Consider the following 27,953-nt stretch of genomic DNA (forward strand, 5'->3'; position numbering starts at 1 on the left):
AGGGAATTATCTGTAAATGTTAGTATTTTAATAAATAACTCGTATTTCATATAACATTACATTTAGCTATAACCAAGATACCCAATTTCCATTAAGATGTATTGATAAAATTATTTAAACTTTTTCGGTTTATATTTATAGGTATGAGCTCCTGAGAAGCTTCTTATTTTTAAACCACTTGTTAATCATGTGTAATTTAAGCTAAAACGGTTTAAATTCCCTTGTTCTGCCAAATTAAATTTTCCTTGGCCAGTAATAAACAACTGTAGTTTCAGACTACAAGAGTCCATGTCATAGATAAAACATACTCCCTTAGTAGATTTGTCATCCTAATGGAACAGCTGAAGACAATTTTATTGTTAGTTCTGTACGGTTTATGTAGAGGTCGTGTTTTGTTTACAATTTGTTTCCCGTTAATACAGTCATTTAAAACCTCGTTTAACCAAATAATACGATCTAATCATAAACAATAAATTGTGCCCTAGTTATTTAACCAAACAGTAAAGCACAAATCAAGAAATTAACCCTAAAATAATAGAAACAAAATTTTGTCGACACTAGCGCCCAGTGTGGCGTACATGAACTAGACATAAAAAACGAGCTTCAAAATTTACAATGACGTCTACTTGTGTTGGTTAGTCTATGGACCATGTTCAATTGGGACTAAAACATTAAGTCATCTATTCAAGTCGGACAGATCCATCAAAACCTCTGGAAAATGCACATGACTCATCCACACAACAAAAATATTTAAAAAAAAACTAGTAAAACATTGAAAATACTGGCCAGTACTGTCACGGGTGACACTTGCGGCTATGTCATTGCGTGGTTGGTGACGTAACGTCCTTCTCCTGGCCTACCTTAGTCTGCAGATAGCTTCATAGCCTGTATACTAGTGGTTTCAATTAATCACGTAGGCTGACATGGAATTTTTCTTTTGTAACATTGTATCTTGACTTGTTTTAAAATCAAACGAGAGGTTGGTCCAATGTAGAATGAAGAACAATGAGCTTAAGTTTAATGACCCAGAGATTATACCAGGAGAGTGTGATTTGTTTTATTTCTATATTCGTTAAATTCATTGGTCTGACAATTTTCCTGCATTTATTTTTCATAGTCCTGGCCATCAAGCGGACCAACAACGCAGAAAAACAGATGAAATTCGATTGGATACCACCTGAGGTTCCTTCAAATATCGTAAGTTTTGTAACAACCGTTAACATACAGTATTTGTGAAACTATCTTAAATTCTATAGTTAAAAAGGACACAACACTAGGCCTAATTATTTTCCCCCCTGGTGATACAAAAGAGATTGGGCTAATCTTAAACATTTAACTAAGACTGTAAACAAAAAAATATGTTGTGTGAAAAATATTAAGCTCTATTACCAGTCTAGATTTTATTTGCCATAGTTGCTTTCTAGATAAACAAAATTTAGGGATCTAAATGTTATAAAATTTATTAGTTATTAATTCCCTTAAACAAATAGTTCATTGCATATCAAAGTAAATGGGAAAAATCAGACGATTATTTGATTAATTATAACTAAGAAATATCTTGTTTCGTCAAACTCAGAGTTAATGGTAAAGTATTTCATAACTAAAGAACTCGTGTAACATTTTCCCCAAATTAAAAATAGTTTGGTTCATGAAATTGTTATTGTAAAAGTTTGTTGTACCTATTAAATTGTTGTGCCCCATCTTAACAGGTTATCACAAAAATAGAGGCTGCAACTCTGAAGTTTAAACCCTTTTTAATGTCAATGCACCACTGTTTCGCTCTGCGTTCACTCATCACTCCTTTGCCTTAATCATCCCGAAGCTGACAATAAATTTCAATTGGCTTGTGATTTTTCACCTCAAAATTTTAGTCACAGAGCGCACTTCACAAATGACAGGACAGTGCAATGCAGGACAATGCTAACTTTAACACCCCTAACATTTTAACTAGACCTAGGGGCTGCGGCATTATCACTTAGATAAAATCCATTGGCGATTCGGTTGGATTTGAAACCGGGACCTCAGGTACCGAAGTCCCGTACTCTAACCACTAGACCAGCTCGCTCCCCACACACTAATTATAGGAATACTCTTGATGCTTAGATGGCGGCAATAGCCCCACCTAAAACGACGCTGATGCAAAACGTCTGTTACTTTCTGGATGGCTCTTGTACTTATGACAACTAACAAATATCTTGTTATTCTAAAACCTGTATATCTACCCCTTTTGACAGTTTAAAATTTATGAAATATTTATTTGTGTGCAGACATTTGTAATCTGGAAAAAACTGTATTCAAAGAGTATTTAAAAAGAAAACTAGTTTTCAGTATCGTCATTGAGTATAAACGTAACTAGAGTGTCCAGTCAATAGGGCATAGCATTACCCGTGCACCGCTAGGCTGAGCAGCGTCGGCGGCCCGAACTACGCGACCATCGGTTATGCAGTACATCAAGTTGCTAGTGCGCTCTACCGATAACCATGCAAGACGCAACAATGACGCAACTCATACCGCTGCTGCGGGCTCGTTGTCGGCTTTGCTAATACTGTAATTCAAGCATGCTCCTTGCGAAACCAATATGGTTTATAAACTTACTTCTATATATGATGGTAAACATTTTATTCTAAACTACTCGTATAGAGTAATTTATTTTATAATGCGTAAGATTTTTACACTTAACATGAATGTACCTATGTTGTACGATTGGACATTACTTATTTACGACTCTGAGAAAGTCTGTAAGTGTAGAAACATACAGACAGCGTAGCGTAGCGCAACGTAGCGCAGCGCAGCGTAGCGTATAGGAGCGCAGCGTAGTCCAATACACACAGAGAGCGCAGCGTAGCGTAGCGCAACATAGGTTGTAGACGGTCTTAATAGGGTAACTTACATCAGTATACAGGGTGTCACAAAAAAGTGTGATGGGCTATACAGGACCTAATTCTACATGCAAACATAAGTCAAAAATGAAGAATAAATTTTTTTTGATTTCGGCTTAGTTTAGCCGTAATCCGCCATTTTGTTTTTTGGGGAAAATATTTATTATTTTAAAATCCCTTTGAGATATTTTTACGAAACTTGGCAAAATTGTTTACACTATAGTAAGTAACATTTATAAAAAAATTATTATTTTAACTTTCCAAATTTCAAAATGGCGGCCGTTTGAATTTTTTACCGGAATTCTCATGTGAAGAATGCAGCCGAGAGCTTACAACAGGTGCCCAGCTCAGTGACGAAAATTAGCTGCTGATTCTTCACAGGAGTTATTCCACAATAGATGTAACGAGCCATCTGACTGCTCCATCCAAGGAAATGGCATCCGTAACAGACGTCATGCTTTCTTCTTTTAAAGAAAAATTTCAAAAAATTAAGCATATAGTAGGAGTCAAGTCATCCTTGATGTCTTCAATCGAAAAGGAAATTATGAAGAAACATCTGGAATGGCTAAAACTAGAGTCCACTTGCAGGGAGCATCGCGACTTCGTAGTCAACTTAAGGAACGCATAAGGATGCATTTGAAAATTATAAAAACTGTGCTGTGAACTGTAGCTTAAGAATTGCCCGCTACGGAAAATCTACTGCAAAATCAGTACCACATCAACGTAAACTAAAAAATTTGCAACACTTGTGAACTTTGTTCAAGAGCTTTTTGTCATACACACATAACTCAAAACTACTTATCCATAGATCAATGAATGAAGGCCAATAACTATTTTGTATTATTTATTACTTGAGTATCTTTTGCACATTGGTTCATCTTGTAAACTGTTTTTAATTCACGACATTCGTTTATTTAATCATTTAGCTGGTTTCATTATTTCTGTAATATCGCAATTATTCCAAGGTGTAAATTATAGTATTTTTCCCATGACATACGTTTAGTAAGCTGTTTCGTTTTTCTTGATTTAGTTTACTGTATACTTTGTGAACTCTAGTATTTTTACATTACATACGTTTCGTAAGCCGGTTCGTTGAGTTTTAATATCACGGTTATTGTAGTATTTTGTAATTGTAGTATTTTTTACAAGAAATACGTTTAGTTAGCAATTTCGTTGTTTTGCTATATTTTTTCGTTTACTGTATGACTTGTAAATTCATTGTAGTTTTTGGTCCATGACGTACGTTTAGTTAGCGGTTTTGTTTCCTTTTTTTGGTATTACGTTTACTGTATAAGTTATTTTGTAAACTATATTTTTTTACATTAAGTATTCATTCATGGTGTCTACTCTCCGGGAAATTCGGGAAAACCGGGAAAACTCCGGGAATTGTATCTTACCTTGAAATGTCCTGGAAAACTCCAGGAATCCACCCAAACCTCCGGGAATCCACAGCCCGGTCATCGGAATCGTCGGCTAACCAAACACTGCCGCTTTTGTTGCCGAAATCGCGGGAGACAATTATCGGTTTCGCCGAAACGGAAAGATATCCTCACGGGTATTGCCGCGATCGCGGGAGACGATTATCGGTGTCGCCGAAACCGCAGGATATGCTCACGGGTATTGCCGCGATCGCGAGAGACGATTATCGGTGTCGCCGAAACCGCAGGATATGCTCACGGGTATTGCCGCGATCGCGAGAGACGATTATCGGTGTCGCCGAAACCGCAGGATATGCTCACGGGTATTGCCGCGATCGTGGGAGACGATTATCGGTGTTGCCGAAACCGCGAGATATGGTCACGGGTATTGGCACGATCGCGGGAGACGATTATCGGTGTCGCCGAAACCGCAAGATATTCTCACGGGTTTTGCCGCGATCGTGGGAGACGATTGTCGGTGTCGCCGAAACCGCAAGATATGGCCACGGGTATTGCCGCGATCGCGGTAGACGATTATCGGTGTCGCCGAAACCGCAGGATATGCTCACGGGTATTGCCGCGATCGCGGGAGACGATTATCGGTGTTGCCGAAACCGCAGGATATGCTCACGGGTATTGACGCGATCGCGGGAGACGATTATCGGTGTCGCCGAAACCGCAGGATGTGCTCACGGGTATTGCCGCGATCGTGGGAGACGATTATCAGTGTTGACGAAACCGCAGGATATGCTCACGGGTATTGCCGCGATCGCGGGAGACGATTATCGGTGTTGCCGAAACCGCAGGAAATGCTCACGGGTATTGCCGCGATCGTGGGAGACGATTATCGGTGTCGCCGAAACCGCAGGATATGCTCACGGGTATTGTCGCGATCGTGGAAGACGATTATCGGTGTCGCCGAAACCGCAGGATATGCTCACGGGTATTGCCGCGATCGCGGGAGACGATTATCGGTGTTGCCGAAACCGCAGGATATGCTCACGGGTATTGACGCGATCGCGGGAGACGATTATCGGTGTCGCCGAAACCGCAGGATGTGCTCACGGGTATTGCCGCGATCGTGGGAGACGATTATCAGTGTTGACGAAACCGCAGGATATGCTCACGGGTATTGCCGCGATCGCGGGAGACGATTATCGGTGTTGCCGAAACCGCAGGAAATGCTCACGGGTATTGCCGCGATCGTGGGAGACGATTATCGGTGTCGCCGAAACCGCAGGATATGCTCACGGGTATTGTCGCGATCGTGGAAGACGATTATCGGTGTCGCCGAAACCGCAGGATATGCTCACGGGTATTGCCGCGATCGTGGGAGACGATTATCGGTGTTGCCGAAACCGCAGGAAATGCTCACGGGTATTGCCGCGATCGCGGGAGACGATTATCGGTGTCGCCGAAACCGCAGGATATGCTCACGGGTATTGCCGCGATCGTGGGAGACGATTATCGGTGTTGCCGAAACCGCAGGAAATGCTCACGGGTATTGCCGCGATCGCGGGAGACGATTATCGGTGTCGCTGAAATCATAAAATATGCGAACCTGTTTTGCCGCGATCGGTTGTCTGTGTTGACGAGACTGCAAGGTATGCTCACCGGTATTCCCACGATCGCAGGAGATAATAGCTGGTGTCGCCTTACCTAATAGTTATACTGTTTTATTATGTTGTATAAAATATTTTCCTTGGAAAAGTTTTGTTTTAAATTAAAATAATCATTAATAGTAATAATAAATTATTTTTAGCGGGTTGCGATTAGTTAAACGGGTTCCGATAGTAGCTCTTAAAATTCTGGAATTTGTCTTGAATTCTCCTGGAAAACTCCTTGAATTTTTCAAACCAGGTTTAGTAGACACCATGTCATTTGGTTACCCGTTGTTCTTTAAATATTCAGATTATCCAGGAGTGTAAACTGTAGTTTTTTTTTTCAATGGCATACGTTGGGTTACCGGTTTGATTTATATTGCCTTTTTTGACATTGCCATTTCCATATGATTATCAGCTGTGCATTTTTTGTACATTACCATTTCCATATGTTTAGTCTGCTGTTCCGTTTTTTTTTTTTTTTAAAGCGATTATTCTAGGCCTAGGGTGTAAACTGTAGTATTTTGTTCATGCAATACTTGTAGTTAGATATTAGATTTTTTCATTGCGTTTTGCTAGGATAAAAAACATCGTATTTGTTGATGAAATCGTTTGTTTAGCCGTATTTTCCTTCTTCCTTGTTTTACAATGCTTTTTAATACCACATTATTAATAGTAAGTAATTATTTACTGTAATAGGAAAATTGTTTTTACAAGATTTGTTTGTATTTTTCTTTTCGTCATTATTCTATTATGCCTTTAAAGTATTTATAGTAAAATCCTTTATGGGAAAATGTATTTTTCAATTCATAATTTCGTTATTGAGCCTCCATTTTGTTGATTTAAAATGTATTTATTTGTTGGTATATTTGATTAGTAAGTTTATTATATCAAGCCAATTTTACAAAGATTTTAAAAATTAAGTCTCTGCAAATCCCTTTGTACTTGTACTCTCATAGTGTCAACCAGTTCATATGAAATTAATGGTATAAAGATAAAAAAATAAACTGCCTGTAGATACTCTTTTACTTGTACTCTTGTAGTGTGAAGCGGAATCATAACTATGCATATTTTTGAAACGTTCTTCTCTTGTAAAAGAATAAAGTGATAGTGGCGCGTGTTATGTCACCGAGAAAGAATATGTAGCCTACAGTGGTTTGGGAATCAGGGGTGTACGACTGGGCTGTTAACCGATGGTACCAGACAAATAATAAATCTAGGCGTAAAAATAAACAATTAAATTATTTTATAACACTTACCATAGGTATTAAAATTCTCGTGAATATTTTTAGTTAAAACTGAAAGTAATAAAGAAATGTAGGATTTCTGTTATAGAATTTTGTTAAATAAGCAGTGGATCTGCATTAACGTATGTGTTCTTAGTTTTAGTTTTAAATTTATTATATTATGTAGAGAATATGTAACCCACAACTTTGCTATAAAGTCGATCAGTATTGTACGTAAAAAGAAAGGCAAAAGTTTTTTTACAAACCTTTGTAATTTGATGTGAGTTTAAAATCAAATACAGAAAAAAATAAAATGCATTCAGATTCCTGTATAGCCTACAGTTACCCAGTCAGCATAAAAATTGTTGGAAAAGAAAATAAATTGTTTTAAAATTGTTTTAAAATTGTTTCAAAATTGTTTTAAAATTGTTTTAAAATTGACAAATTTGGAATTTTGTCTATATTAAAATAAGTTTAAAATTGTTGTACAACAATTTCAAAATTGTTGTACAACAATTTTAAAATTGTTATAAAATATTTTTGAAGTTGTTTTAAAACAATTTTGAAATTGTTTTAAAATTGTTGTACAACAATTTTAAAGTTGTTGTATAACAATTTTGAAGTTGTTTGGAATAGACAAATTTGGAACTTTGTTAGGGTTAATTTCTATTTGAGTTCATAAATAATAAGTACGCCTATAGCAACTAATTAAATATAACATTAATTGATTAGTTTACTATCAAAAACAATGGTGAATAAATAAAAACAAATAAGTATACTGAAATTCTTCTATTTGAAGTAAACAATAATTAAAAAAGTAGAGAAATAATAAAAACACAGTCTACTACATTCTGGATTAAAAAAGTAGAAATGGATGCATGGATATAAAAATAAAATATTCATGGACAAACTTTAAGTTCTCTACCAGTAAGCACGGAATAAATTATTATCTTTACAATTGCAAAGTTAACATTGATATATAGCAATCATTAGTTTGCCCAGGCCTAGACCTAATTATTTAGGAGGGCTTATATAAACTCTAGTTTATAAGATTTAGATTGCTTAAAGCATACAACACAATAAATAAATATGGGGAACAAAAAAATAATGAAACCCAAACAGCCAACAATATAAGTAAAAGATACATAAAATGCAAGGACATGATTTTTTGAGACCAAGTAGGCCTGTGTGATGATAAAAAATTAATGCAAACAACAATGCTCGTGGTTTTGTCAATTGAAAGATAAAATGTCCATAAAAAAGGATTTAACTTATAAAATAACACTGTATATTAATTCGAAGTTTAATATGAAACCGTAAACAGTTTTTAAAGGAGTAGGCAACAGCCAGCGGCAAATTGAATCTTCAAGATGAAAGTACAAAAGAAGTTAAATTTAACAGCTAATATAAAACTATTATTTCCATGATCAAATAGGTTTGGGATCTAATGATAATTACCCTAGTAATAAATAAATAAGTTGCCAAGGAATGACAGTGATACAACTTTTATGAGCTTTGCTACTGAGTCATAAGTTTTTTGAAGTACTTGACTTGATGTGATTGTTAAGATAAAATATTTATGGCTTTGAGACTGCTAATGTGGTTTCTATTGCATAATTACTCTATAGTAATAAATGATGAAAATGTAAGCAAACATTTGATAAAAAACCTTTTATGTTCCTAACAAATTTTTATGTCATACTTAAAATGGCCCACACAACTATTTAAGGACAATTACCACTAAAAACTACCCATATTTACTAAAAACAGTAAATTTCAGTAAAAAAATAAGTTCATTCCCGGATTTCCCGGTTCGTAGACACCCTGACAATACATTATTTACACATCATTCAAGCGTCGGCGGCTTCATGATCCTCATATCTTCCTGTTCTTCAGGTGCTCTTTGACACCCTGCCCTAAAATTATAACACACAGATTAATATTATATTTCGTTACTAGGGACCCCTGAATGTTTACAGCTGTTACGTTAAGCAAATGGCATTATAGCAAAAGCTAGTCTAGAATGTTGACGTCGGCTGCTTGACTTAAAAAAATGAAAACTTAATTTCTAAACTGAAACCCTAAACTAAAATTGTGCCTTTGACATTCCCTAGTTCTCAAAATTATCTTTCTTTCGACACAAAAATAGTGAAAATCCATCAAGTGGTAGATTCAGAATCGTGAAATAAAAAAACCCTGTCAAGTATTAATGATTGTTGCAGTATTTGTCTGAGATAAAGAAAATCACCTGAGCTTTAGTATAACAATATACTATCGAAACTGAAGCATCCGGAATGAAGAGAGAAAGCTAGTAGCACATTGTTTTGTTAGCCTATGTTTTTAACCTCACTAAGTGAATTTTGTAATACAAATTATCACACTATACATACCCTTTCTAAGTCTTTGATTTTAATTGTGTCTGTGCCAGCCATGAAGCAACTGATTTCTCTATTTTGCTTTGTTCAATGTTGGCCCATCTCTTCTTCGTCATTTCTTCAAAAAACAAAATGCATTTAATAGAACATTGCAAAAAAATTCTGCAATTTTTGTGGGGTTAATATTTCTCAAAAATTATATAATAAATGAATAGCCTAACATGTATGTTTGCGCTCAATATTTTTTTTATAAAGTCTACAAATATTTTAAAATAGCCACTTTGTACTAAATTTTATAAGGATTACAAAAATATAATAATATACTAAGGAAGTAAATTTGCAAATAAATAAGTTACGGGTGAAAAACAGATTTCGTACATTAAGCGTTAGTTAAGAATGCATAGCCTAACCATAGCTAGGAATCTGGCTGATAATTTACATCAATATCACTACCGGACTACCGGGTTACTTCTTCAGGATCATCAACCAGCCCTTCTAAATCACTTAAATCTTCTTATAATACACCACGTAGGCTATATCACTACTTTTTATTTTTAACACTAAAACAATAGAAACGTTTAATAAAACACATCAGTCATCGGTACGAGGTTAACCAAGTTGTTTACAAATACGCAAGTCAGCTGTCTGCTAAAATATTTTCGGAACTAAAATGAAAAGCGTATAGAAACAGACATCAGGAGAAAGCTTAGAATCTGCTGAAAGCGATGCCAATCTCGATCCAGTTCAATATGATTAAGGCAGTCCCAGAGCCTTCGCCATAAACAATGTTTGTGTGTCGCAAAAGCGACGCATAACACCACGGCGGGTGTGTTGTGCGTCGATTACGCGACGCTTAACACTCGGAGGGTTAAATTTTGAGTTAACCAAGTTTCAAGGTCTAGTAAGTTAACATATTTGTAAACTTAACTTAATAGAGTTTATAAACCCCTGCAGCCCTTAACACAACAAGTTTAAAAATAGGCTAACTTAACTTAAAAATCAATCCCTAGCTGATGTAACTTAGCTAGGCCTAAGCCTGAATACCTAGTCATATTACTTTTAAGCAGTTACCGCATTAGGCGACAGGCCCTACAATGTCATTTTCTACTTGAGTTGGGGACGCCACCTAAGTGAGTAATTAAATTCAATTATGAGTTTATAAACTTAATGTTAGATGCCTTGTGTAAGTTAGGTCTGAGTTATTTTAGTTTTAGTTACTGTAAATCCAACTGTATCATTTAGCAACGACCATTTACTAAAAACCCAACAGTAAATTACAGTTTCAGTAACATAGCCTGTTATATTTATGAGAAACAAAAGGAAATTAATTAGAGTTTGCTCACATAGGCTAGGCCAATTCCAGAGATGGGCCATAATCATGTTACCTACCAAATACCTATCAAAGTTATTGGTTAACTTAGACCAGGAACTATTGGTCAATTTCTATAACTATTGGAACTATTTCATTTCAAGTTAGGCCTAAGTAAGTTATAACTCACCTTGTTTGCTGCTTAAGAAGCTATGTAGGATAAAATCAGTAAACTTAATGCACCTAATAACTTTTCAAACAATCAAACATAAACAAAATGCCGTGATGCCGTCAGCCTGTGATCAAGATCAAATCAACAGACTGGAGACTGCTGTAGTCAGTGAACTGCGAAACTCTGGTAGAGTCTAGAGTAGATGATACTTGTAAGAATGTTAAAACTGATCCAGTATACTTATACAATTACAAATAATAAATAATTTATTTTCACGACTGTTAACCTGTTGTTATTAACCATTAAACTTATACAGGTTCCGCTTTAACTTGAGTTTGGCAGTCTGCCCCTCCTCCATGACTCTTTCACTTGATTTTACCACTATCGTACTGTACTCTAATCAAAATCGCGGGGAGCTGTCGTTGCATTGGCACATACACACAGCACGACACACTGACTATTATTATCCTACAAGTACTTATACTTGTAAGTTATAAGTGTTATAAGTGTCCCATAAGGAAAAATAGAAAAAATGCGCGAAAGATTTAAAATTTGGGTGAAAAAACACGAAAATCTTTTTACAAAACAGATTATTTCAAGATTATGGATGGCCATTGTAATTTTTGTAACTTATATTACTGAAAGGAAAGCCGCTTTCATAAATATAATATCCAGAATATTTTGGTTTTATAACATTAATTATTATTTTAATGATTGTTAGAAGTTGCATTTAAATTGGTTTAAAACAATTTTAAGATTGTTGTAAACTTATATCAATACAATTGTGATACGTGTTTTCGAAACATTATTAAAATTGTTTCAAAACAATTTTAAAACTGTTGCAAACTTATATCAAAACAATTTTGATATGTGTTTTCGAAATAGTATTAAAATTGTTTCCAAACAATTTTAAAACTGTTGCAAACTTATATCAAAACAATTTTGATATGTGTTTTCGAAATAGTATTAAAATTGTTTTAAAACAATTTTAAAATTGTTGCACACTCATATCAAAACAATTTTAATATAGTTACTAACCATCTATATTAAAACAATTTTGAAATTGTTTAAAACTTATATTAAAATTGTTTTATATCCAAACTTATTTTGAAATTGTTGCAAACTCTTTTAAAATTGTTGTACAACAATTTTTTTGGCTTTTCAACAATTTTTATGCTGACTGGGTAATTGTGGCATTACAATCCCAAGCATCAGCGGCCCGAATTATGTCGTCAAAATCGGTACCGACTAATAGTACAGCGGTAAGCTCTCTAGTTACGTTTATACTCAATGGTATCGTCCATGTAATATATAATTAGTTATAAGTTAATGTACCTTAGAATTTTTTTGTCAGAAAGATGCTCAGGTAGTAGCTGTTCAAAGGCATCAAACTTCAGTTAAAATTAGATATTGATATCCTTATAAAATATATTCAGATAATTATTGTGTATTTTAAATTTGTTCTATAGGCCGCTGATTATTTGAGCAGCCTCCCTGAGGACAAGTTGCCCGTTACAGGCACAGTTGCAGCAGAATGTAGGAAATTGTGCATCAAGAAACAATTTCCAATTCACGACATTATACAGAAATATGAAGAAATGCCGAAAACAGAACTGAAAAGGTATGTTACTTCAAGCAGCCTTCTAAATTACAAGTTCCTAAAAACTTTTGTCTGAGAACCCCACCTTAATCCTGGATTTTATTAATGACCCATTTCTTAAATATATAAATAATAATTATTATTACTATTTACTAATTTACTATTATAATCTTATTGTTATTATTTAGTAAATTAACTTGTTAGGGTCTACTGAGAAAATTATCTCCAAATGACTGTATAATGATGGTTTAGTTGAAAGAACAATATTTATTACCAAACAATTTTATATAAAAAACATTTTTATGTAAAAACATTTTAATTTGCGAGTTTTCTTAACCCTTTGCGATCGGAATGAATATTTGCCGTCATTCCTCAGCGGTCGCGCGGCCAGCTCTACTGGCCGCCGCCATTAGCGCACGGAAGTCGGATTTATTTCCACAGCAGTTGTCCTTTGCGATCGGACGGCCAGCGGTGCTGGCCAACATGAAATCCAACGAACACTCGGGCGTCCAGGAGGACTGGCCAACAACATTGTTTTCGTTTGTAATATTCCAAACTGTGTTATGATGCCTGTATAGTGCTGCAAACTAGTGAGGAATTAATAAACTAACCGATCAGCAGGTTTGCAACATTATATAGCAAAATTTGTGGTGGCGACAACAAAAATAAACACCTGTTGTTTTGGCAAAAGTGCTGTCATAACAACCGTTGTTTTGGTTCAGTTTTACAATTGAGTTTTTGGTTATTTCCTCGACAGATTTATGTTTATTTGTAGTTTTAATCTAGTTTAAAGTTTTAATGTAAATATAAGTTGATTAAAAGAACATTTGTACATATACTACGTATACGCGCTACACTTTTATAATAGTTAGGCCTACAATACAACTGTTTTATCTCTTATAAACATTTAGACGTGTGAATTGGGTTATGTTTGTTATTATTCCAAGCCTATATTTAAGTAAGTAATTATGGACGACCGTTTAAGATCAGACGAATTGAGAGATTTATTGTTTGCCGACGAAGAAGATGCTGATGATCCCGATATTTATTATGGATCCGACCACGAAAGTGACGTAAATTCAACTGATTTAGCTGCAGAGTATGAGGACTTGGTTTTTGAAGAAGTTGATGATGGATATGAAGCTCAAGAAAATTTTGAAGAGGACTATGGAAGTGATGGAGGTCAAGTAGCCTATGTGGAATTTAATGGACATTTAACCACGGAAGCAGTACACGAAAGTGGAAATAATGATGGCATGGAAGTTGAAGAGATTAATGGTGAAGGTGCCCAAGGGACAAATAATGAAGAAGGTATGGGTGTGTCGGGACAGTGGAAGGTATGGTCTGAAGGGGATAATAATTTTAATAAGTTTTCGTGGAAACATGATAGTGGTTATAAGCCACCAAATGACCAAACGCCAACAACACCTTTGGACTTTTTCCAGCTTTTTTTCACAAATGATTTAATGTTGGAGATAGTGAAAGAAACAAACCGGTATGCTGCAGAAAAGATACAGAAGAATACACCACTCCAGAAGAAATCCATCTGGCTTTCGTGGAAAGACCTTACGCTGGAAGAGTTGAAAGCTTTTTTTGGACTCATAATTAACATGGGGATGAATGAGAAACCAGAGATAGGTGACTACTTTTCAAACAATTGGGTTGACTACCAACCATTCTTCAAAGATGTGTTCAGTAAGGAAAGATTTTTACAAATCTTCTGGAATCTTCATGTCTCCCCACCTCCATCTGGCCGCGTAGCTGGGACATTAACTCGATCAGGAAAGGTAAGAAATGTTGCTGCATACCTCGATAAGAAATTTAGAGAGTATTTTGTCCCACAGCATGAAGTAAGTGTAGACGAAAGTATGATTGGGTTCAAAGGAAGGATCCTATTTAAATCCTACAACAAGGACAAACCCATTAAATGGGGAATCAAGGTTTTCGTCTTGTCAGATTCAACTACGGGCTATATTTGTGCCATTGAACCATATTTTGGTAAAACAACCACAGATCGCTTGATTAGGCCTGATTTAGGAGCTACAAGTCGTGTTGTTTTACACCTAGTGGACAAACTTAAGCAAACACTGGGAGATGTTGAAGGGCTTCACGTTTTCACTGACAGATTTTACTCCAATCTTGATTTGGCAGAGGCACTATTAGCATGGAAAGCCCATACAACCGGCACTATCATGCTACACAGAAAAGGATTGCCGGAAGAAGTGAGACCAGCTAGGCCTAAAAAGGACAAAGCGAAAAAACAAACAAACAAGAACCTGCCTAAACCTAAGTTGAAATTAAAAACTGGGGAAACAAAAATCTACAGAAAAAATGATGAAGTGTCTCTTCTGTTGTGGAAAGACAAAAACTTGGTGGCTATTTTAAGTACACTGTTCGGTGATAACTCTACCCAAACGGTTAGGCGCTACAAAAAAGGGGGAGTAGGGGAGTTAGTAAAAAAACCTACTGCAGTTTGTGAGTATAATAAACATATGGGTGGTGTGGACATCGCAGACCAGTACATTTCCTCGTACTCATTTACAAGGAAATCCCTGAAATGGTGGAGGAAAATGTTCTTTTGGCTTTTGGAAACAGCAATTGCAAATTCCTTCATTCTATACAATACCAATCAAGAAAGGAAAAATGTAGTTCGCCAAAGACGTTACAGAAAAATGTTGATTAAAGAACTGGTCAGAGAAGTAAGAAATGTCCGAAAACGAGGAAGACCATCATCTTTAGTCGAGGACGAGCGACTGAATGGAAAACTTCATCTGCCCTATCCGCTTGAGGGAGGTAAAACAAAGGACTGTGCGGTGTGTAGCGATAGAAGACCAGGAAAAGAAAGAAAAAGGTCAAAGTTTTTTTGTAAAACTTGTTCTAACAATCCCGGACTTCACATGGGTGAATGTTTCGAAAAATATCATTCAGTGAAAAAAATCCGAGACGATTAACGAGAACTTTCAACTCATTGTTTGTATGAGTAGCCTATATACGTTCATTTTACACTTTTAGTAAATACGTAATATCAAAGAATTTTCATTTTCAAACAAATGTATGTATATATTCAATATCTCTTCTGTTTTTTTTACTTAATAAATCAGTTGTCAGTATAACATTACGATTGTTTTATTACAATTTATATCCCCTATGCTAACATTGCAGGTTTTCAGTAAAAACAATTCCGAGCTGCTGGGAGCGAGCCGCCATGATGAATGCCGAGGGGGCGTGTACTAGGACTTGGCCAGTACAGCTGGCCGCCCGACCGTTGGAACCAAGTCAGTACGGATTGAATTCCGACTGGCTGCAGACTGTGTTGTGGCCACTCCTGCTGGCCTTCCGATCGCAAAGGGTTAAGCCAAAGGGTACTATTTAAAAAATAATACATCTGCATTGAATGTTGACAACTGTCTGCTTCTGTGTGTGTTCGTCATTTTCCACATAAAGGATTTTTCTGTATTACATGCTAAGACAGTTTTGTTTTTTATCTTATGTTCGGAATAATGAGGGACAGTCAACACAAATTTTGTTAGAGGTGAAATTTACCAAGTAGAGATTCTAACTACAAGAACTTCTCAAAACCAAGGTGGATTTATTTTGCTGGGATTATAAAATCGTAACTTGAGATTATAAGTTGTGTAGAGGTGAAATTGACATTGATTCTTTTGGCTACTTTTAAGGGGTTTGAAAAAAAAATTCTGTATCAAAGTTTTCTACTGAGAAATTTGACAAAAAGAGTTTGAACGTCAGTTTGGTTTTTCACGTACCAAATTTGTCTTTGGTAAAAAAGAAGATTCATCCATGAGATTCACTCTTTAAAAACATATTTTATGGATATAAAACAGCTTAAAGAATGATTAACTGTTTAAATACGGGCTACTGTTTGGAGTGAATACTCTTTGGCACAACTCTATCAACAAAAGTTCAGCAAAAACTTAAGTTGGTCATATTATATTATGTCATGAAAATTAAATTGAAATAAGAATTTTTTCAGATACTGCACTTTTTTGCAAAAATTACAACAAAACGCTGGAGTGGGACAAGTTCTACGAGTTACTCACACAAAAATGGCAAGTGTTGTATTTTATGTTACTAGCCTGTTATTTGTTGAACTCTGTGGTATCCTGTTTGAATGTAGCAAAACAGTTGCCTGGCAATAATATATTATTTTATAGTCTAAAACTACTGTCATGAAGTTATCCCGCGGTCATAAAAGTTGTACAGTAGGACCTTAATACAAAGTGGAGGAGAAATTATGATCATCTCCTAGGAACACGCAGATATAATCGTCTCCTGAGATTGCAGATGGCACTTTTTGTGATTGCGACAAGCCTGTCTAATAATTGTTGCAACTTTGGGTCAGTTGTCGCAAAATCTGACAGTCATGTATAGACTAACAAGTATTTTGATATGAAAAATTGCAAGTACTGTGTTTCTGCCTAAATATAATCACTTTATACGAAATGTCTAATCAATCATGTTTCTACGTTTCAGCTCCCCTACGCTGAATATCCTTTACGAACTAGAGTGGAAGAAATTAGTGCACCATTGAGGAATTTGAATTTAGGAATGCAACACCCCGTGAACCCATTCCCACACATTTATACAGTAGAAAAGAATCTGCAAACATCGCCAATGACAGATATGAAAAGTCTTGGCAGAACCATCCCGATAATGCCTCCTACAATTGATAACGCTTTGACAAATAAGATGTGTAATACTGGTCGAAAGTTTGTAACGTACGCTGGATGTGAACTTGAAGATAGCACAAACCAAAACAATAGTACTGCCTTTGATGATGACAGAAGTGGCATCCTTCCACTCCAGAAAACAACGGTTGAAAATAGCAATGCAGAGGGACAAGACGGCCCTAACATTGGATTCAAATCAACCACTCCTAAGCTTAACGAAGGTAAACCTACATAATGAAACCGTGGGTACCCTCCTACGAACCTATAACACTATTTTTTTTTATCCATCAATCTTTCCCAAATCTTCTGAACAGGAGAAGTTTCTATGCACTATATTGACTAGATGTTATAGGGAATTATTACAAAAAATATATACTGTAATACCTTCATTTGAATTTCTTAAGGTAATTAAAACCAACATAAATTCTATTTGATAGTTAGTCCGATTTAAGGCCAATTTGGTGTTCATAAATATATGAGCACTTATCACTGTCTCGTCAAAAGATATTTTAGAAAACTTTTTCTAACTACAACTACGTAATGAGATTTTACAATTTTCTAAAAGTGCTCAAGAAGTAAGTAAAAGATTCAATCATTATCCAGTTCCAGTTACATTTTATTTACATACTGATTGATACACACCTTAGCACTTTCAAGGATGTTTTGTTTTGTCTATTTATTACCTATACCAAAATCCTCATCCACTTTAGGGCTATATTACAAAACTGCTTTGTTTTCAACGTTGTTTTTCTTCTGTTTAAAATAATGTTTTCTATATATTAAACGTGGGACCGTTTTTTTATTCAAAGATTCTGAAATAACCACTGGACAGATTTTCATTAATCTTCTGTTGAAATAATTCTGAGGAAAGGAAATGTCAACGCAACAATTTTGATTTTGGATTTCTGTTTTTTTTTTAGATTTTAATTTTGAAAAATTCTAGTAGCCGACACTAACGTTTTAAGTTTGTTTCAGTGCAGTAACATTTAGTTTAACTAATAGATGGTAACTTTATTACCTTTTAAGATTTTAAACATATATTGTTTAATTGGATTACTGGATTTATTGGTAAAACATGTAGATGCATGTCTGAACTTAATTTGGCAAATAATATGTCGCTGAATTTCTTTTTACAATAAACTTAAAATGTATATGAAATATTAGAGGTGGTAGTTGTATTGTTTTGTGTTGCCATTAACATTTACAATTTGTTTTTACAGGTGGTGAATTCCCGGACATAGTTCCAGCACAACCAAGCACATCCTACAGAGTGGATAATGAAAACAACTGCCAAGAGGACAACCCTGTCAGGTGATTTTAACGCAGACAGTTTTATTTTATTCGTCACAAAGAGTGTAAACTCTGTAATTTATCTGTAGATTAGGTAAGACCTCATTTTGAATTTTCAACAAGAAATTACTGGATCTTATAAACAATGGATACAAAACACCGTTCCGACATAAAAAATCCTACTGTTAAAACATTGTCTCCAGCGAAAGAAAATGGAGGAAAACTGCAGATAGACAACTCAATGTCAAAGAGAATTTAGTATCAGAGAAACAGCGAGCATCTTGCCGACACAAAATTACTGTACCGATTCTGGTATTGTGTGCAATAGCTCGTACAGATTCAGGCAACCAGCTATAGTCTTACTGGAACAAAAAATATTGTACTTATTTCGTGTTGAAATCTCAAACCAAAACCGAAACTTAAAGAACTGAAACCGAATTTCAAATCTCAAAATCTTCACGCTAAGGCTAAACCGTTCTACTTGCTAGGTTAAGGCTTCACAAAAATACAGGCAATAATGCAATGATTATCATGCAATAAAAACTTAAATAAATTGACCCCTGGCCCTCACATAATAGCATGAATAACATGGTGATGTCATAATGTTTTTAAGTCTAAACAATTGTTATAAACAACTAACTATAAAATAAGATCAATACTTAGCTTGGATCTCTGAACTTGCGGATGAAATCTCGAAACGAAAAATTTCCAAAGTTTTGGTGTGCGAGCCAGAGATTTTTGATCGAGCCGAGCCCAAACCGAGCTATAGGAAACAATGGTAAACAGATCTGGGACTAGATTTTTTTAATGCATCATGTTTATATGACCTTTATTGCATTTGTTTGCAGTGATGTGGCATCCTCATGTGTCCTGAACACACAACATGATATTAGGTGTGTCGAGTGCAAGTGTTTCATAGACGACTCTACAGTTGCCGTATTCGCTAACAAGAGGAAGACATATGATTTAGCTTGGCACCCTAAGTGTTTTGTCTGTAGTGAGTGCAAAGTGAGTATATTTACCAAGTTTATTTGAATTTTCTAGGGCATTGTTATTTTTCAAAACATCATTTGTAAGGAAAAGTATAATCTCACACTCAGGATCGAACCAGCAATTTTCAGATTTGAAGGTCAATATTTTAACCACTCTGTAATCCAAATATGTTATGAAAAATGCACATGAACTCATCTAATTCTTAAAATACAATGTGAAAACTTAAAAATCTGGAATAGAGTTCATACAATATTTAATAATTAGGAGTAGGCAATAATCGACAACCAAACTGACACAAATTAAAAAAAAAATTTTCAAATTTTCGGGATTTTGTAGTTTTCTTAGTAAAAGTAATGCTATGATTTTTTTCTCTATTTAATTTTATTTTTTTCCTGTAGTTTTAGGCTGACAGTAACCATGGCAACAGCACATAGTCCGTATTACAGTAGACTCCCTCTTATCCGGACTCCTCGGGACCGAGGCCAGTCCGGATAATGGTTTTTCCGGTTAAACCGACGTCACTGAAAACTCGTTAAAATGGGTGTCGAGTCGATTAATAGTGTCCTTACACCTGGATGTTTATTTATATTATTTATTCAGTTTAGTTCAGCAGTTAAGTGTTATTTAGATTAGTTTAGTTTTAGGTATTGCACTAAAGAGTGTGGCACTGAGGACTTTCTTCATGCTTCTTTTTAAATTTAGGAGAGCATTGTATTGTAGACACGTGATCACAGGTCTCAAATCTTTCCCATGAGAACAGTCGTTTCAGTACCGCCCACTTCCTGCCGATCTAGTCCGGTTAAACCAATGTGCTGATAACAATTTTCCGGTTAAAGAGATGTCATTTCCGTCTAGTGTAGTCCAGTTAAAAAGTGTCCGGATAAGAGGGAGTCTACTGTATTGGCGGGTTAGAGAGGATTCACTGTATTTGCTTCAAACAAAGTGTATCGTAAATAATATAAAAGAAAAGATTAATAGGCATACTCATTTTATTTTACATTTTTTATTCAGCTTTTTAAGAGGGAATTTAAAACCTTACTCTGAAATAAAACCAGGGCCGGATTTAGCATTTTGGCGCCCCTAGGCCCAAATAATTTTTCCGTCCCCTAGTCTGGTCACAGTTTATTTCCTACAAACCTTTATTAAGAACTATATCATGCCTATAGGCCTATGTTAATTGCTTGAACACCAATCCTTTTTGGAATGTTTACATTGAAAGTTTTTTGAAGAATTGTCTTGGTTAGCCTTAACAAAATGCCGTCTTAAACACTTTTATCAATTTTATGCTTTTGGCAAATGCTCACGCTTGTGGGACTGAAACAAAACAATCCAACCCACAGAGCTTCCTGCAAAAAAGCATACCCATTGATTCAGATTTTAGGCCCCAAAACATGATCTCCATAACAGTACGTGATACCATAGATTAAACATACTACTTTAGTAGATTTGTCATCCTTAGCTGAAATTAGCTGAAAACAATTCTTTTTATTTAAGTTATTTAAACCTAGTTTGTCCAAAATAAAACGATGTAATCATAAACAATAGGTCGTCCCCTGGTTATATTACAAGAAATTAAAACACACAACATAGAACTATCCCTAAAATAATACCTAGAAACAACATTTATTACGTCAAAAGTAACTTCCAGTGTCACCAACATATATGAACTAGACATGAAAAACAATATTTAGAACTATATAGTATTTAGAATAAAACCTGATTGGTTAGAGTCATAAACAGATTTCTATGTAACCACTTTTTAAGTAAAACGTTTCAAAGGGGAAGAAGCATATACAAGGTATATTCTTGCAGTACAAACTGAAGTTGTATAATTTCAATTTGATTTTGTCAGTTGCATCAAAGTCTTATTTTACAGGAATTGCTTGCTGACCTCATGTATGTATTGGACGAGAAAAACAAAGCAGTCTATTGTGGGAGGCATTATCCCAAAACTCTCAATATACACAGATGCAGCGCTTGCGATGAGGTAAGGATCAAATCTCTGTTGGATAAGTCATAAGTCATAGTCATGAGTATTTTATTGCATAAAACATTCTTCATTGCAAAGGCAATGGTGAACAGATGCATGGTCGATCAATAAGTTATAAAAACTAAAACTAAAAAGTTACAACAAAATACAACAAGAACAGTACGATTGAGAGAAAGTTACCAATTCAAAAAAGTTAGCAAAAAAATTGTAAATGAAAATCTTGAAGCAATATCAGAGTCAAAAACAATAAAAAAACAATCTTAATCATATTTCACATACAGCTTGATCCATATTCTGCCCCTATCATCACTCTAATAATACTTTTTTGAATATAATCTAGTGGTTCCATATTATTTCTGTAACAATTCAAATAAACGGTATCAACAATCTGACACATTCTTTTCCCACCAGCTTGTCAATAACGCTTATCATGGATAAGGGATGGTAGTAATTATAATATTGTATGCCAAAAATCCCAAAAGTTGCAATAAATTTGGAACTTAAATTTGTACAGCAATGGGGGTTGTGGCATTTTGTTTAGAGTTAAAAAGTCTATAAAATAACAAATTTTAATTAAAACCAATCAAGCCACTTTTTTGTAGTTCTGATCTTCTTTGTTATTTTATGGGATTTATAGAATAATCATAAAAGTTGCAATAACTTTTGAACTGCGTTTTTTTACTGCAACATGGTTCGTACCATTTTGTTACGAGTTAAAAAGAAAAGACTATAACATACTAAATTTTAATCAAAACCAAAACCGTTCAAGCCATTTTTTGAAATCTGATTTAAACACAAACACAAAAATGCAGACAAAAACAATATATTTCCCATAGATGTATAGGTGGAAAAGGTAAAAGAAATCCCACTAGAGTAAAAAGTCTGTGAAATCTTGGTCTTCAGAAAATAATGTAGGTTTTATGAAATGATTCGAAATGATACAATACTTTTGAAATGTATTTTAACCTCAGGGCGTTCAGTTGTTCAGGAACTTAACAAGAATAAATATATGAAATTTGTAATTTGAATATTAGACCCGGAAATTCACTCTAACAGTGTTTTGCATCTTTTCTTGGGAACTAAGAATATCATGATAGAAAATTGACCACGATGTTACCGTAATAAGTTTTGAAAATCAGCGAAAGTTTGAAAACTCATTTAAAATTGAGTAAATAAAAGTTAAACCTAACAGATTTGTAGCCTACAGTATATTTTTAATTTGAATCTTATTGGTTTCTTTTGCATTGTTGGCAAGTTTTATTTTTGAATCCTTGTACTAAAAGTAACATAAATACGTTTGGTATTTTTGATAAATTGTCTTTGGTATATTTTCACCATAATTGGTATATTTAAAATTTCATAGCTTGAACGGCATCACAAAAAAAAAAAAAAATCAAAGTTAATTTTACTTCTTTGAATGTTTTTCCAAAGTGCAAGTAGGCTATGATGACGTTTTTAACAGAAAGCTTTAATCATACAATTTTGAATCTGGACAACCTGCAACTAATTGTTCTTGAAATATATTTTTGTGGCTCATTGGACACTCTGATAGTATTCATATTTCATTGTAATGAAATTTAATGTTTTTGTTCTTCCAGCTGATCTTCAATCCACAGTACACCTTTGCCGAAGATCAATACTACCATCTAAACCACTTCTGCTGCATAGACTGTGACATTGAGCTTGCAGGCCTAGAGTATGTGCTCAACGAAGACAACAAAAACCTTCCAACCTGCCTTAATTGTATAAAGGACATTTATTGTAAGGTAAGGTGATACATTGTTGCATTGTATTTTAGGGTTACATTTTTGATCAATATACCCCTCATGCAACTGAATTTTGATGAGCAGAAAAGTCTAATTAGTACATGGACTTTTATACGACTGGGAAATCAGTAATAATTTTCATTAGCTTACAACCAAGCGGCCATTCACTTACAGTGTACCGTTGGTTTCCTTTTAACAATGTTCTGTGTGAAAATCACAATGTTAGTGTTTTCGTGCTTGCGGGAGTTGATCACAAAGTTCCAGCGTTCTGGTGTAAAAATTTAAAATTTGAGACAAATAAATTACAAGACTTAGAATTGATTGAACAGAAAGTAACTATTTACCACCCAACTGGGGCAATGGATTTTTGTTGAAGATATTGTTGTATTCAATTGTTATTGTTGTACATATTTGTACAAATTGTTTTATAAATTGCACCCGGATTTGACTTTTGTTTATTGATTTTGCCTGTAGTAATGGCGATGAACTAAAACTGATAACCATGATTGGTAATTTTTTATCTGTTTGACGGTGTGATGAGTGTAGCTCTTTACGGAATTTCACGTTGAGGTTACTACATCCTCTGGTACTCAAGTAGTTTGTTGAATCTTACCTGCGAGCGCTATTGTTGCACCTCCTTATAGTAGCATCCAACTAACCTATATGCACTGATGAGTTGGCGCTGAGGACTTTCTTCATGCACAGGTTCGATTCCCCAACGTGTTTAACCCATATTAAGCTCATTAATGTACGTGGCCTCAGCCGGTGAGTGGCCTTAAATTAGCTTTGTCCGGCTTGGGTGGAAGTTTACGGCATTAATAAGTTATAGGTAATGCACATATCATCTGTTTTGCTAGCGTTTACACTAGTACAGAGGAGGAGGATACAGATTGATTTTTTTCTTTTATTTTGGTTAAATGCCATCATATCGTTTTGATATACATATGCCTCAAACAGACATAAAACAAAAAAGCATTGATAAAGAAATCATAAATAAATTCCCACGTTGAAGGTTTAGCCATACAAATTAATTCTGAGCTAAATGGTTTATGGTACCTTCCTCTGTCAAGTGATCCTGTGCAGTAGTACATTACTTTAGTTTCGGACTTGGAGTCCATCATCAGGTGTGACAAAAACATCAAGTCATCTATCCTATTTGTGTAGATCCGTCGTTACCATTTTAGAACACATATAAAACACGGACGGCAAAAACACAATTAATGGAATGTAATACTAAAAAACTGGGGATAGTGTTATCACAGGAAACACCTGCGGCGACGTCGAAATGTCATTCAAAAGATCTTAAAACAAATTTTCTCTTAAGACTGTAAACTCTGCATGAATGCCGTAGAATTTTCATTCTACTCCTTAAAAGATACTTGCGTACACTGGAAAATACATTTTTCCTCTTACAGAAATGCCGCAGGTGTGGAGATCCTATAGGCCCCAGAGAACAGGGGCTCAGCCACGAGGGTGTTCACTGGCACCCACGATGTTTCCAGTGTTCGTCTAATACATGCAACAAGCCTTTGTCAGCCAACAGTTTCATCTTTCAAGGAACAAAGCCTTTCTGCTCGAGGGAATGTCGTGACCGCAACTGAGATATCGTTATTTTTTCCTACCACTGCATGGATATTATCACATTGCCACACCTGTAAACAATATGCAAAATTGTTCATTTCTGCTCGCTAAATCAGCTGATTTCACTGAAGGTTTTTTTCTATAAAACACTATCATCCGATAATGCATGAATGAAAGTGAAGAAAAAGCCACCATAACATAAATGACATTTTATATATAACTAAAAAGTTAATCTGTGAGTAATGATAAGTTAATAATGGTGGTAGGAAATTCTTGTATGCATTACGAGCACAAACATTCATTGCCACTCTAAAAATGTATGGCTGCACTCAGCTAAAGCCTTGTGCAACTATGATGCACTTTGCGCTCTTAATATACAAGCAGCAATTTGTGCATTATGTTTTGTAATAAAGTCGTATAGTACTCGTTGAGTCGACACACTTTAAGGCGGCACTTTGGATAGCCCAGACTGGTTTAAAATAAAAGTTTCTAATGGTTGTTTGTAAGTTGTTGGACAAGAGTTTTGAACTGTCAACATATTTACTCACCTACACACCAAGACTGTTTTATAGTTTTATACATTCCTTTTGTATATTCCTTTATGTATTCCTTGTGTTACCATACCATATGCACTTATGGACTTTTACAAACCAAATTTACTTTTTAAACTTTATTTATTTAAAGTTAGGACAAAGTATTCCAAGAATTTATGTAATGTTTGAAACTAATATTTCTATATTTAACATTTTCATACTTTCAACTCTTCTCTACGTTTTTCACCTTAACGTTTTCTGCCCATGTGTTCTTGTATAAATAATATTCCTACTTAAAAATGAAATCAAGAAGGTCCTACTGCATTCCATATTGAAGTGAAATATTTAAAATATAAGTGATCTCTAATGTTTTTAGTATATTTCATCAGTGTTACAACACTCTATATAGTCTTAAAATTTACCTACGTACTTAAAGTTTGTAATGATTGTTGATCAGTTGTTTTGTGGGCTGAATAGTTATTTCATACATAATTTTTTAACAAGAGTTTTGAAAATTTGAAACTTGCCTTAAAACTAAGACTGCTTTACACATCCCATGTATAAATTCTATGTTGCCATAACGCCCATAACATGTGTGCTTTTATAAATTACATATAATTTTTAAAGTTAAGTTACTTGTTCCATATATACAAATGTATATAACGTTTAAAACTAATATTTCTATTTTTTTCATACTTTTAAACAGTTTTGTCCTTTATTTACCTAAATAGTTATTTCAACCCATGTGGTTTGTTCTTGTTTAAATACCATCCCTGCCTTATAGTCTGGAATTACATTTAATAAAACTATTGTGCTAATATTGTTAAGGAAATTGACAGGAAAGCAAGCTTACCTTTAAATAAGTCCATAGAGACACATATCAACAACACAAAAGTATAAATTTTCGTGGTCACTGACCACTTTTTCAACCACTAGAGAAGTGGTTTAAAGTTTTCTCTAGTGGTTGAAATAATGGTCAGTGGCCCGAAAATGTCCTTAATAATTCCTGGCAAAAGCCCTATATTTTAATCAGATAACCTTATTGTCCTAGTATTTAATTATAGTCAGAAAATATATCTCATGGTAAGATAAAGTTATTTTTATTTATTAGTAAAAAAAAAATTAAAGTTAAATTTAATCTCACAAACTAAAGTCATGCTTCATCATTTCAGCCCTGAATAATCTTTTTTTCTGACTAATATTGAGAGGAAACATACTTATAACACAGCTTTATTAAAAGTAGTAAACAAGTTAGGCATATTGAAGTTTTTGTCACTTAAGTGGTACCATAAAATAGAATATCTTTATGAACATAAACCTTAAAAAGCAATAACTGTGACAGCATTTAAAATCTCACAATACTTTCGTCATGCCTTGTGTCGTTTTTGACTTAGTGATATATCAGACGCAGTGCAAGCTTATCTAGAGAATTCTAGTATTGCTTTTATCTGTCATCCTTTACATCGTGCCTAAATTTGTGGGATGCACTAAACAATCCCATTGAATACTGACAATGATTTTATAATAAATAGTCAACGATATAATGTATCGCAACTTGATAAGACTGAAACTTGTATTATGGCGTAGCCTCAGTATCACTATAATTGTTATAATAGCATATTAAGGAGGATAGCAGCTACCTTACCTTGAAGAAGTGCAGATAGGCCTTAGAACAAAAATACAGTTTGTAGTTTTCAAGAGTGTCATATATAGTTATAGTTTTGGACAAATGTTTACCTAAATCGGCATTAATTGTTAATTGAAGTGCCAAAACATATTTTTTGACAGTATATACTTTTTTAGTATTTAAGAGTGTAAAATAAAGTTGTAATATTAGACAGCTGTTTTATCTTAAAACAGCATTATTTTCTATTGGACACAACATATTTTTATAGTCATTATATATATTGTATCATTATTGTTTTTTTATGTATTTTTATAAATTGTTTATCGTCATGTTAAAAGACAAATATATTTATATTCATTCTTATTAATTTGTGATGTCTACCTCTTTCCCTCGTTGTAATCTATTTCATTTAAGCAATATCATGTTTGGTAACAGGATTGTTTCATTTATGATCTTCCATCCCTCCTTTAAAGGACCACCTTAGAAATGTGTTTAGTAATAAACTTAACAAATTTTTGTTCTGATCGTTTAAGCACGTGAGTGATTGCTTGGAAAAAATATAAATGAGTGTCAAGTCAATCCCGAAATTTCAAGATGGTCCTAGCCAATGACAGGATTGTATTATTTTATGATTTGCACTTTTTAGTCATTTAAAATTAGTGTGGAGTGTTTGTTGAGCCCTCTAATGTTTTAAATGGGACTTATACATTTACACTGCACACTTTTGCCATCTTTCAATGTAAAAAAATAGTACTTTTGTCACTTGTCCTTAAAAAACTTTAAATGGGCTTTTCAAAAAAGAGTGACTTAAAAATACAGTGATAAATAAATAGTCTATAAAATATTTCGTAGAATAGGAAATTAAAACTAGTTTCAATGCTGTAAAATTTCAATGGTGACAAAAA

General features: G+C 34.5%; 1 protein-coding gene and 1 long non-coding RNA gene across 2 annotated transcripts in view; one reads left to right on the forward strand and one right to left on the reverse strand.

Moving 5' to 3' along the window:
* LOC128998352 (testin-like) overlaps positions 1–27,373 on the forward strand; it is a 35,049-nt gene extending 7,676 nt beyond the window's left edge. The window contains exons 4-12 of the mRNA XM_054424456.1: positions 1,118–1,197; positions 12,450–12,601; positions 16,572–16,647; positions 17,072–17,489; positions 18,489–18,579; positions 19,407–19,566; positions 21,428–21,538; positions 23,140–23,307; positions 24,723–27,373. Coding sequence (XP_054280431.1) covers positions 1,118–1,197; positions 12,450–12,601; positions 16,572–16,647; positions 17,072–17,489; positions 18,489–18,579; positions 19,407–19,566; positions 21,428–21,538; positions 23,140–23,307; positions 24,723–24,908 — 1,442 coding nt within the window. The 3' untranslated portion in view covers positions 24,909–27,373. The remainder of the gene's footprint in view (positions 1–1,117; positions 1,198–12,449; positions 12,602–16,571; positions 16,648–17,071; positions 17,490–18,488; positions 18,580–19,406; positions 19,567–21,427; positions 21,539–23,139; positions 23,308–24,722) is intronic.
* On the reverse strand, positions 7,968–11,110 carry LOC128998353 (uncharacterized). Its single transcript, XR_008491196.1, has 3 exons — positions 10,999–11,110; positions 9,515–9,617; positions 7,968–9,040 (listed from the first exon to the last, which is right to left on the reverse strand). It is a non-coding gene; the product is annotated as an uncharacterized LOC128998353 (long non-coding RNA).
* Positions 27,374–27,953: the final 580 nt, after the last annotated feature.

This window comes from Macrosteles quadrilineatus, unplaced genomic scaffold, assembly GCF_028750875.1.
Source record: "Macrosteles quadrilineatus isolate MER2022 unplaced genomic scaffold, UCM_ALF_1.0 Scaffold_7__1_contigs__length_78375512, whole genome shotgun sequence".
Lineage (NCBI taxonomy): Eukaryota > Metazoa > Arthropoda > Insecta > Hemiptera > Cicadellidae > Macrosteles > Macrosteles quadrilineatus.